Raw genomic sequence first — 12,617 nt, 5'->3', positions numbered from 1 at the left:
GTGAAGAGCAGTAAGAAGCAGTAAAAACAAACTAACAGCTTTTACAGAAAGTCAACACCTTACAGGATGGTCCTGTCATTGAGATGAGCAGTGAAACAGCTGTGAGTGTCCAGCTTGGATCCCCGTCTGGGCTACAATTTCCCCCTTTTCCCTTTCACTGGTCACTGCTCTGTGCTCTGGTTGCGATTCCTTGAATCAAACTCCAGTTGGGCATAAGCGGTTGACCCTGTTTGACAACATTCAGCAACATTAGACACCTCCACGCAAGGTTAATTAGCCAAACTTTGATGCAGTTGGACACAACAATCAGTTACATTTAAAAACAGATTGTTAAGCTTTATTTAAAATTCCACTTTCCAAACAGTGCACATCATCAGCACTGAAACGATCATGGGAATCTTCCTTTAAAAGTCCAGCAGTTGGTTGAAAAAGGAGTTTAGGATTGAGACGGTTTTTCATGTACCCAATACATCCTCTGAGTCTGTGGCTTTCGTTCTTTTGCTGAATTTCCATATGAGTCAGAAAAGGCCAAATCGAGGTTTAGCAGAATTACTGGGGCATTGGAACCATCTGCATCCTAAATTCATTCGTTTTGAAGACCCAGTCAATGGCTCATTAGAGGAAATTAAAATTTTTCTTCACCCCTTACAGCTGTTTTCTGATCAATTTAAACCCAGGCCCAGATTATCCTGCCACTTCAATGGGAGTTGTCCATTTATAACTGATGGGCTAACCAGGCCTCTGCTGTGTAATTTACGTCACTGGTTCCATCCCAACGGAATTTGCCCAGCCATGGGAGTTAAACCTGCTTATTTCAGGCAGAAGTTTGCCCTGTGTGATAAAGCAAATGATGAGTGATAGAAATAGAATATTCAGGCATCAGATGCACAGGCGGTTCCAAGCACCGCGCCTGGCTGAATACAGCACTCGTCGCTACCGAAGCGTTGCTGCGTTACATTAATGTAGGAAGGAATAAATGCTCAGTGGGGACAAACAGAAGGAACTGAGAGAACTGTTTTTAATTATTTTGTGGGAAATCAGCCCCACTATTAATAGGGCTGCTGCTACGTCTCCACACCTGGGACGGACTGTAGTGTGCTGATTACCTGGATTAGAACAGCAGTGACTCCAGGCCAGGCTCAGGGACACCAGCAACACCCCCAGGAACATGGCCACGGCATAGCGCACCGTCTGTGACGCACACCCGCTGGGATGGGCTGTGGAGGAAGCTGACACAAGTGGACGGTCAGGAGGTGAGAATCTTTTTTGAACTTTTTCATTAAACCCTCTGGTTTTAACTTCCAATCCCGGCTCTGTATTCACCTCTCCCCAATAGTTATTATTTAATTCTTTGCAGTGCTCTATAGGTACAATCTGTGTGAAAGCTGCTCTAGAAATCTGAGCTATAATGTCTTGGGGTCCTTTTAATGTCTCAGTTTAGCTTTCCCCAAATAATCTGCACATCTGCCTACTTTTAATTATGACATAAAATATTCCAGCTTTCTGGGATGGAAAGTTACGTAGAAGCAACTCGGATTGTGCCCACTTGACACCGATTTAACATCAGAGTCTCCATTAGCCTCAAACATCATATCACTCACCTGCAGGATACCTGGTACTTGTCTTCACACTGTTGCCAGAAGAGTTGAATTTGACTTCACAGGTGAAATTCTTCCCACTGGTCCAGGTGTCCATGGGGACGCTGATGTGATTTATGAGTGTTAAAGATCCATCCTTTGCTTTCAATGAGCGCGTCAGTCCCTGTTCCTGCAGCTCCCCCGAAACACTCCAGGAAACATGGACTGGGCTGGACACTCCATGGATCACACAAGCCAGATTTGCTGTCCCAGTGACTTGACTGCCATGTGGAAATGGGACCAGAAGCATCACCCAGCTGCTCTTGGTATAACTGTCTGAGCAAACGGAGGTGGTGAATTCAATGTGATGATCAAATGAGCTGCAGTCTGATTAAAGGTATTAATCTTTCACTCAGAGAGACAAGGTGGGTGAGGTAAAACCATTCATTGGACCAACTTCTGTTGGTGAAAGACAAACTTTCAAGCTGCCACAGAGCTCTCCTTCAGGTCTGGGAAACGTATTCAGTGTCATTTTCCAGATCTGAAGAAGAGCTCTGTGTCAGCAAGGAAGCTCGTCTCTCTCACCAACCAAAGTTGGTCCAATAAAAGCTATTACCTCACCCACCTTGTCTCTCTCATATCCTGGGACCAACACAGCTCCAACAACATTGCGTATCTGTCACTAAGACATGAATTCAAAGGAACAAATCTATTGAAGAAGGAAATATTAAATCACCACACAACCCCGAACTAGGATAGAGCGCAATACGTAGCTGCACTACCTAGAAGGAAAATTGCGAACAATTTTATAAATTTTATAAACTTTTCATTAAATCAAAATATTGTTTCATGCAAACATAACTCTTTGGTTAGCAATAGTCCCAACCTGGGTGCCCTGAACAGTCACAGAGAAACTTCAATTTTGGCACTTTCAGGTTTTACACATATATTTTACAACTATAAATGTTGTTATATTCCTTCTATACCCAGAGCATTCAACGTTTAGCTGATATGTCTGGCTGAAAGCATGCTTTCCTTTGAACCATTCATCAATAGCTATAGTATCTTGTCACATTTTAATGGGAATACGAAATATGCTTTGTCAATCAGTTATTAGTCTCCTTAAACAAGCTATGGTTCCTTACCTCCAACAATCAGCGTGGATCCATTCCCAAAAATCAGGTAGCTGCTGTATCTATATGCACAGTAGTAAATGCCAGACTCAGTCTTTTGGACGTTGCTGATTTCCAGTGTCGAGCTGTGTGTCTCATGTTTGCAAGCAAATTTACTTACATTTTGATCATCCAAACAGCTCTTAATGCAGGTGGGTTTCTCACCTTCTCTTCTCAAATACCAAAACATGTTACTTCCTCCCTCCAAGTTTTCTGTGGAAGAACAGTGGATCTTTGCGTTGTCACTAACTTCAACAAACTGGATCCGCTGAGTCTGGTGCAGAAATAACTGCACTCCCAGCACTGGAGAAATAAAATATTGTTCTAGTCAGTGTCCGCCAGGTCTCCAACTGCCACAGATAGAATGGATAGCTCAGCAAAAGAAATTACTTAATCTGATAATGGTTATTCTCTGCATCCCAAATGCTTAAAAAGCGTCTGTAACTTTATACAAGTGAATGGAAATGCAATTAATATCCAGCAAAAGTTTCAAAACATATCATAGATAGAGTATTCAATTCTAGTGTCCTACTGTCAAGGCTGTTTTCCCAATTCCAGAGCTTAATGCAGAAGTTTTACCTAAAGAAGATAAAAGCAGATACTCGGCAAAGATCATGTTCATAAAAATAGTAGGACGAAATCCTGACCCAGTGGCCCAAAGGCTGACGCCGACTGCACTGCTGCAGTGACTGGGTACAGTGTCTTGGTCATTTCCAGTGAGGGACACCTCCGAGGAGGATGTGCTGTGGTGATGGGTGGGCTAAAGACTCTGCAGAGGCTACAGCATTTCTTGTAGATTTTCTCTGCCGTCTAGTGGCACAGGGATGTAAATAATAATTTGGAATAATTAAATGTCCAGAATATGGATGATGTAAATAAACAAACCCACATGAGTTCGGAGCACAAGCCGCACTGACTTTCAAAGGAAAATGCTCCTAAACCACTTAGGGCCTCTGACAATCCCAACGTAAATCTCTCCCCAGCCTTCCATGTTTGGTTTATTGTAGCACAGTTCTTGGTGGCACAACGAAGACATGTAACGGTTGTTGTCTTGTCTTGTCTTGGAGGACTGTTAACCGCACTGCAGATCATGAAAGCTCTGACGTGTGAGAAAAAAAGACAACATAAGACACGATTTTCAAAATAGTCTTAGTCCCATTTCCAAAAGTGACTTTGGGCCAGATTTTCAAAGGTATGTAGGTGGCTATAAATGCAGACAGGTGCCTAGTGGGATTTTCAAACCTGGCTAAGGGGGTTGGGTGCCTCACTCCTCCTGAAGTCAATGGCAGTTAAGCGCCACCCCTTGAGTCTAGCAATAAACTGGTTAAAATTAACTGAACGGGGCTGCTTAGAAAGCTGCGTCTGGCTGCACAAAGCAGGGAGAAAGAAGTAAAGTGCATCTGTCAATGTCCCTTCTGAAACATCTGACAACAGAGGGCAATGTGGGCTAGTGATTAGAGCAATTGGCTCAAAAAAGAATAGAATCCCAGGGTGCCTTGGCCATGTCTCCGTAGCCCGCACCCCACTTGTGAGGCTGCTCTGGCTGGCTGCAGCTCCCCTGGATCGATCTGTCACAAACCCCTTCCAGGCAGCTCTCTAATGATGGGGACCATCTTCCTTTTTCCTTCCATTTCCCTCCCCTGCCGTCCTCCCTCCCATGGTTGGGGAGCGACCTGGGCTAAATCCCACAGTCCCTGACTGAGGCAATGTTAAGTGGAAGCAGGTGTTTAAAGGATGACTGGACTGGCCAAGATTCTGCCTGATTTCTAGCAAAGGGCATTATTCACAATTACACAGCTCTCCTTTGCACCAATGTAAGGAGGAGTTTAGAGGAGCAGAAATTACACTCACACCCACTTCCAGGCCCCTGTGTGTTACCATGGTGGAAAGGGGCTTAGTGCAAATGAGAATCCGGTCCCCAGGGTCGCTGTGAAGGGGTTGTCAGCGGTGGTACAGATAAGACCATAGAAATCATAAGGCTATTCAAGAACAATGTCTCCCCAGCTCAGTTCCTGTAAGGGCCTGTTGTCACCCTCCCAGTAACACGGTCTGACAATGGTACAAAGCCCTATTTACTGCTCTAGGGTTCCCAGCGAACATGCTTTACAATGTACAGTGCTTTAGGGAATGGAAGGTAGGAGCTGAACCTAACAGCAGCTGAACACCCACCACTCCCCTTGACTTTACTCAGCATTGCGGTTGCCCAGCAAGTCACAGGAAGTGCCTCAGCACCATGCAGGATTGGGCCCTTACAGTGTAAATAGAAATCTCTTCATATACGGTGGGGGTGAAGCGGGGCAGCTGTTTGACAGCCCCACAGCAGCCCTGCGCAGTGCCTTAGGGCAGGAAGTGGAAAGGCGCAATGTAGCCAACTGCAGCGACAGGAGCAATTTTACACTCTTGTAATTACCAGGCCTGGGCAGAAAATGGATTTCATTTCAAGAGACTGAAACATTTTCCTCTGTCGGTACAAAAAGTCAAAATCTCAAATCATTTCTTCAACCAAAAATCATTTTCGGTTTGGGTGAAAGGCAGCATTTTGTTTTAAGAATTTTGAAATGTTTCCTTCCAATTTTGAACATATACATTTTTGACCAAGAAAAAGTAATTTTTTTTCCACTATAATTAGTGTATATTTCTAAGCAAGATGTCTTTTTGAACTGGACAACCAGAATGTTTCATTCTGAAATTCTGAAACCTTTTTATCAAGTAAAAAAATTAATCAAAACAGATGCTTTTCCTATGGAAAACAAATCTTCAGTTCAACAAATGGGTATTTTTTGATAAAGAAATGTTTCTTCTAAAGACTCCTGACCAGCTCTTGTAATTACCCACAGGGGAAGTTGGCCAAGGAACCAGAGCCAGATACTGTTGTCTTGCTGAAAGCATCCTCAGTGACTTCAAGTTACCATTCATTCAAGACCTCAGTTTGAAGTCACAATGGAAATCTGGGCCTTCCTGCAGCCCCATTGGCTTCAGTACTCAGGGTAACATGAGATCAGATTCAGGCCCTTAGTCATTCATTTTTGATTGGCACTCGGAGAATCATAGAAATGTCAGACTGGAAGGAACCTTGAAAAATCATCCAGGTCCTGCCTCAGCACAGGGATCTGGACAAGTAAACCTGGACCATCCTGGACATGTTTGTCTAACTTGTTCTTAAAATCCTCTATTGTGACGGGGATTCCACAACCTCCCTTGGACGCCTGTTCCAGAGCCAAACTCTCCTTAGAGTTACAAAGCTTTTCCTAACACCTACCCTAAATTTCCCTTACTGCAGATTAAGCCCATTACTTCTTCTCCAGACTTTAGTGGACAGCTCTTACCATAGTTGAAGATGTGTGTGTAACAAGTTCTGTGTAACACATTCGTTGTATCATCCACCAAGAGAAACACAGTTGCTAAGTGGGATAGACAGGGCCAGCTTCTGCTCTCAGAGACTCCGGAGTAAATCCAGAGTAACTCCACTGACTGCAACAGAGCTCCTCCAGATTTACACTGCTGTAAACCAGAGCAGAATCTGGCCCAAAGAATTTAAGAGATCACCTTATTTATTACACAATAAGCTGAGCTTGATGCATTGAACAGATAAAAAAGGCAAGACACACGAACATCAATTCTGGGTCTTTTTAATGAGTGACAGTTTGAACGACAGCTTGACCAACAACAAGTTGTGATGCAAACAGGCAGCGTGAGCAGGCTCAGGCACCAGGAGAGCTCCAGTCATTGATAACGTGTTGTTATTAGATGGCGCAGAGGGGCTGGAACATAGGGCTCTGTGGATCTCGCCTTTGGGGAAAACCAGCAGACTCTAGAGCAGCGTTTCGCAGCCTTTTGGGTACCAGGGCCCGCCTGGCTGCCTTCCTAAACTGTGTCAGGGAGATCTCAGGGACTGGCACTGAATCATAGAATCATAGAATATGAGGGTTGGAAGGGACCCCAGAAGGTCATCTAGTCCAACCCCCTGCTCGAAGCAGGACCAATTCCCAGTTAAATCATCCCAGCCAGGGCTTTGTCAAGCCTGACCTTAAAAACCTCTAAGGAAGGAGATTCTACCACCTCCCTAGGTAACGCATTCCAGTGTTTCACCACCCTCTTAGTGAAAAAGTTTTTCCTAATATCCAATCTAAACCTCCCCCACTGCAGCTTGAGACCATTACTCCTCGTTCTGTCATCTGATACCATTGAGAACAGTCTAGAGCCATCCTCTTTGGAACCCCCTTTCAGGTAGTTGAAAGCAGCTATCAAATCCCCCCTCATTCTTCTCTTCTGCAGGCTAAACAATCCCAGCTCCCTCAGCCTCTCCTCATAACTCATGTGTTCCAGACCCCTAATCATTTTTGTTGCCCTTCGCTGGACTCTCTCCAATTTATCCACATCCTTCTTGAAGTGTGGGGCCCAAAACTGGACACAGTACTCCAGATGAGGCCTCACCAATGTCGAATAGAGGGGAACGATCACGTCCCTCGATCTGCTCGCTATGCCCCTACTTATACATCCCAAAATGCCATTGGCCTTCTTGGCAACAAGGGCACACTGCTGACTCATATCCAGCTTCTCGTCCACTGTCACCCCTAGGTCCTTTTCCGCAGAACTGCTGCCGAGCCATTCGGTCCCTAGTCTGTAGCTGTGCATTGGGTTCTTCCGTCCTAAGTGCAGGACCCTGCACTTATCCTTATTGAACCTCATCAGATTTCTTTTGGCCCAATCCTCCAATTTGTCTAGGTCCTTCTGTATCCTATCCCTCCCCTCCAGCGTATCTACCACTCCTCCCAGTTTAGTATCATCCGCAAATTTGCTGAGAGTGCAATCCACACCATCCTCCAGATCATTTATGAAGATATTGAACAAAACCGGCCCCAGGACCGACCCTTGGGGCACTCCACTTGATACCGGCTGCCAACTAGACATGGAGCCATTGATAACTACCCGTTGAGCCCGACAATCTAGCCAGCTTTCTACCCACCTTGTAGTGCATTCATCCAGCCCATACTTCCTTAACTTGCTGACAAGAATACTGTGGGAGACCGTGTCAAAAGCTTTGCTAAAGTCAAGAAACAATACATCCACTGCTTTCCCTTCATCCACAGAACCAGTAATCTCATCATCACTGGTCCACAGACGGGTCGTTGAGAAACACTGCTCCAGAGGAAGCACTGGACTAGCAGCTCCAGCCCTGGCCTGGGGAGAGATTCTCACCCCTCCCAGCTCCTGCATCCATCCTTCCCCTTCCCAATCCCATTGCACGTCCATGTAGCGTTTCTGCAAAGGGAGCATGTGCCTGCTGGGGGCCAGGGGAGCCGTGGCATACACTGGGGCAGCACATCCCCTCTTCACGCTCCTGCCACCCGGCCTCACTCTGTGCAGGGCAGCTGAAGCCATTCAGTTGTGTCTGGATCCCTGTGCAGATGAGAGGAGGATGAGGATGATAATGATTGTGTTACCATAGCACCCAGGAGTCCTGGTTATGGACCAGGGCCCCATGGTTCTAGGCGCTGCACACAAAACAAAGAGACAGTCCCTGCCCCAAAGAGGTCCCAATCTAATACACACGTGACGTGTAAAGTCATCTACACCCTGATTCCTTTATAATTATATCCTAAAAGGAGATTTCCCACCTGATGAGGCTGGAGTCTGTGGGGATCGTCTGAGCTTTTTATTCTAAACAGAGAAGTGGAGAAAATAAAAAAGAAAGGAGACGAAAACAGGCAGAGCCTTCTTCCGGCTGCTACGTCCGATCAGCAGAGAACCAGACATCAGTTCCCACGTGTGGATTCCCCTGCATTAGACAGTTCAGGCTTTTACATGTTTCCCTCTGGCCAATCGCTGCATCGTGCGCCCGTCACGATTCCGTGAATCAAAATCCAGATGAGCGTATAAGATTCCATCCTGTTTGGCGACAATTAGTAACATGAGCCACCTCCTTGTAAAATGAAGGGACACAAGCTGAGACAGAACCGAACATCCAAGTGAGTTTAGTCTGATGAAAAATCCCGTCTCATCTCCGATGCTCCTGCTTGTCCTGTTAGCTGTGCGTGTTATCAGAATGGAAACCAGCGCTGGATTCTGAATTTAAGAACTCAGCTACTGACAATATTTTGCCAGATCTAAACCCCATGTTAATGGACAGTCTCCTATTGAGGTCACTGAGGTTTGGATCAGGGCCACAGCACCTGTCACTGGAAAATCTTCATGTGCTTTGCAAATATAATTTCTCAAAGTTCTTTATCTTATAAGTGCCAAAAATGTTCCCAGCTCCACACAAAAACCCTGTAAAGGGCACAGTCAGGAACAATAAAACATCAAACTTCCCATCACCCTTGAGCAGTAAGTCTAGTTATCCATATTTTACACATGGGGAAACAGTCACAGAGCAGTAAGTGACTTCCCCACTATCCCACAGTAAATTGGTACCAGAGTTAGCAGTAAGGCTCTTTGCTCCCTTTCAACTACTCCAACAGCTAGATCTCGCTTTCACCTCCTCCTTCCAGAATAACCAGTTTAATTACTAAATATATGAAGTTGATGGATGGATTAGAAATGCCTGAGACAGACACGTTGATTTACACAGAGACAGTTTGCAAAGAGCCGTACCTGGGGCTCCTCGGAAGCTGGGGGTGCTGAGACCCTGGGCTGGAATCCTGGAACAAACAAAGACAACAGTCAAAGTTCCTCTTCCACGGTCACCCCCCAGCTGCAGTTCACTGACGAGTGGTGCATCCGAGCTGTGGGTACCCAGTGCACCACCATGCATGGCACGTGGATAGAGGCTCATCAGACAGGCTAGTGCTCTTTGTGAACTATAGACAAGGGGCAGTAGAAGCCTTTCTACATCGCTCCCTTTGTCACGGAGAACAAAGCCGTTCTCCCGACACAGGAAATTCAAGTTTCGGAAAACAAACATTTGGAGATCAGTGCTGGCAGTTGTGACATTTGCAGCGTGTTCATGTGTTGGACAGGACAGTTGCAGTCCCCAGTAGCAAGCAGGGGAGTAGGATTTCTCCCTAAGGGAGAGGGTCTGAGCTGGGCTGGGCTGGGCTGAGCTGTGTTTATTACCTAGCGTGGAAGGGCAGAGGGTCCAGACGAGGCTCAGAGACACCACCACCACCAGCAGACCAGCTCCAGCCGCAAGGGGCACAATGTAATGTGAGCACTCGCTGGCAGGGGCTGTGGAGGAAGCGAACAAACAGACACAAGTAGGTGGCTGACTTGAGCCAAGAGGGTCGTGATGCCACCACATCCAGCTCTTCCCTCCTGACCCCATTTCACCACAGGTCTTAACCCCCGAGGAGTGAGGCTACAGAAGCCTTCAGCACCTTTCACCCTCTGTGTTGCCCCCTTTCCCACAGGTGAATTCTTTCCCCTGTAATCAGAATTTTCTCTGGACCTTGTGCCATCTACAAAATCCTCCCTCCAGGTCTCACCTCACCTCACCGCCTCTCCATCACCTTGCATATCTCTCTGGAACACATCTCTCTTCCCAAATGCCTCTCAATTCCCCTTTACTCATGAGATATATTATTTTTTAAGTCTATACAGTACTTTATATGTACAATCTGGGTGAAAGCTGCAGTAGAGATCTGAGCTACGTAGAAGCAGCTCTGATTGTGGCCACTTCACCCCTATTTCACATCTGAGTCTCCCTTAGTCTCTAATATCGTATCACTCACCTGCAGAATACCTGGTACTTTTCTTCACACTGCTGCCGGAAGAGTTGAATTTGACTTCACAGGTGAAATTCTTCCCACTGGTCCAGGTGTCCATGGGGACGCTGATGTGATTTATGAGGGTTAAAGATCCATCCTTTGCTTTCAATGAGCACGTCAGTCCCTGTTCCTGCAGCTCCCCAGAAACGCTCCAGGAAACATGGACCGGGCTGGACACTCCATGGATCACACAAGCCAGATTCGCTGTCCCAGTGACTTGACTGTCACGTGGAAATGGGACCAGAAGCATCACCCAGCTGCTCTTGGTATAACTGTCTGAGCAGAAGGAGGTGGCAAATTTAGTGTGAACTTCAGTGGGACTCCCGCTGTGAGTAAGAGCTCCCAAGTGGGAGTGAGAGGTTCATCGCTTTGCCCCATATATAAACATTTCATTAACTCAACATATAGTTTCATGCAGTCGTGGCTCTTAGGTTAGAAATATTCCTCTCGTGGGTGCTCTGAACAGTCATAGAGAAACTTCAATAATTTAATTTATTTTTGGCACTTTCAAGTTTTAACATTTTTACTTATAAAATGTATGTGTATTATATCCCTTCTGTACCCATAGTATTTCATGTTTAGCTGAACTGTTTGCATTAAAGCATTCTTTCCTTTGAACCATTCATCAATAGCTATGGTATCTTGTTTCATTTTAATAGGAACATGAAATATGTGTTGTTAACCAATTATTAGTCTCCTTAAACAAGCTATATGGTTCCTTACCTCCAACAATCAGCGTGGATCCATTCCCGAAGATCAGGTAGCTGCTGTATTTATATGCACAGTAGTAAATGCCAGACTCCGTCTTTTGGATAGTGCTGATTTCCAGTGTCGAGCTGTGCGTCTCATGTTTGCAAGCAAATTTACTTTGATTTTGATCATCCCAACAGTGCTAAATGCATGTTGGTGTCTCACCTTCTCTTCTGAAATAGCAAAACACCTTCCATCCTCCTCCTTTCCAGTTTTCTGTGGAAGAACAGTGGATCTTGGCGGTGTCATTAACTTCAACAAACTGGATCCGCCGAGTCTGGTGCAGAAATAACTGCACTCCTAGCACTGGGGAAATAAAATATTGTTCTAGTCAGTGTCCGTCAGGTCTCCAACTGCCACAGATGGAATGGATAGCTCAGCACTAGAATTTATTTAATCTGATAACACTTGTGCTCTGCAGCCTAAATGCTAAAATAACCTGCTATTAAAATGCAGCTAAAGCTTGAAAACATATCATAGTTAACACTGGTGTCCTACTGAAGAGGCTGTTCTCTCAATTCCAAAGCTTAATGCAGAAGTTTTACCTAAGGAAGATAAAACCAGATACTCGGCAAAGATCATTTTCATTAAACAAGTAGAACAAAATCCTGACACACTGGCCCAAAGGCTGACGCCCAGTGCACTGATGCAGTGACTGTGTACAGTGTCTTGGTTATGTCCAGTGAGGAACGCCTCCAAGGAGGGTGTGCTGTGGTGATAGATACTAGAGGGGTGGGTTAAAGAGGCTACAGCATATCTTGTAGAATTTCTCTGCATTGTAGTGGCTCAGGGGTGTATTATAATAATTGAGAATAAATTTAAACATCCAGAATATGGATGATCTATAGAAACAAATCACCATGACTTCAGAGCACAAGTCCCTTTGACTTTCAAAGGAGAATGCTGCTAAATCAACTAAGGTCTTCTGAGACTCCCAATGTAAGTCTCTGCCCGGTCTTCCATGTTTGGTTTAAGGTATCATCTTTCTGGCTGGTACAACACAGATATGTAATGACTGTTTGGCATCTTGTCTTGGAGGACTTTAATTGTACCTTAAATCATCACACCGAAAGCTCTGACATCTGAGAAATAAGACAATGTGGAATGCAATTTTCAAGAGTACAAGTCCCATTCTCAGCAGTGACTTAGGGCCAGATGGTCAAAAGTATTTCAGTGACTATAAAGCAGAGAGGTGCCTCGCGGGATTTTCAAACATGGCTAGTTGGGTTAGGAGCCTCACTCCTACTGAAGTCAATGGAAGTTAAGGGCCTCCGCTTGGATCTATCAATAAACTGGCTAAAAACAAACTGAACGGGGCTGGTTAAAAAGCTGCGTCTGGCTGCACAAAAAGGAAAGTGCATCTATCAGTGACCCTTCTGAAACAGCTGACAATAGAGGGCAACATGGGCTAG

General features: G+C 45.4%; 1 protein-coding gene and 1 pseudogene across 1 annotated transcript; both read right to left on the bottom strand.

The window, feature by feature from the left end:
- Positions 1–380: 380 nt before the first annotated feature.
- LOC142070004 (immunoglobulin alpha-2 heavy chain-like) lies at positions 381–2,993 on the bottom strand. Its single transcript, XM_075122892.1, has 4 exons — positions 2,723–2,993; positions 1,602–1,913; positions 1,107–1,229; positions 381–831 (listed from the first exon to the last, which is right to left on the bottom strand). The coding sequence occupies exons 1-4, from the start codon at positions 2,937–2,939 to the stop codon at positions 815–817; spliced, it is 669 nt and encodes a 222-aa protein (XP_074978993.1). The 5' UTR covers positions 2,940–2,993; the 3' UTR covers positions 381–814.
- Positions 2,994–7,715: 4,722 nt separating this feature from the next.
- LOC142070003 (immunoglobulin kappa light chain-like) lies at positions 7,716–11,832 on the bottom strand (annotated as a pseudogene).
- Between the last annotated feature and the right edge of the window lie 785 nt (positions 11,833–12,617).

This window comes from Caretta caretta, chromosome 24 (assembly GCF_965140235.1).
Source record: "Caretta caretta isolate rCarCar2 chromosome 24, rCarCar1.hap1, whole genome shotgun sequence".
In the NCBI taxonomy this organism is placed as follows: Eukaryota; Metazoa; Chordata; order Testudines; family Cheloniidae; genus Caretta; species Caretta caretta.
Note: the sequence above shows the minus strand (reverse complement) of the source record. Positions and strands in the feature narration are given on the sequence as shown.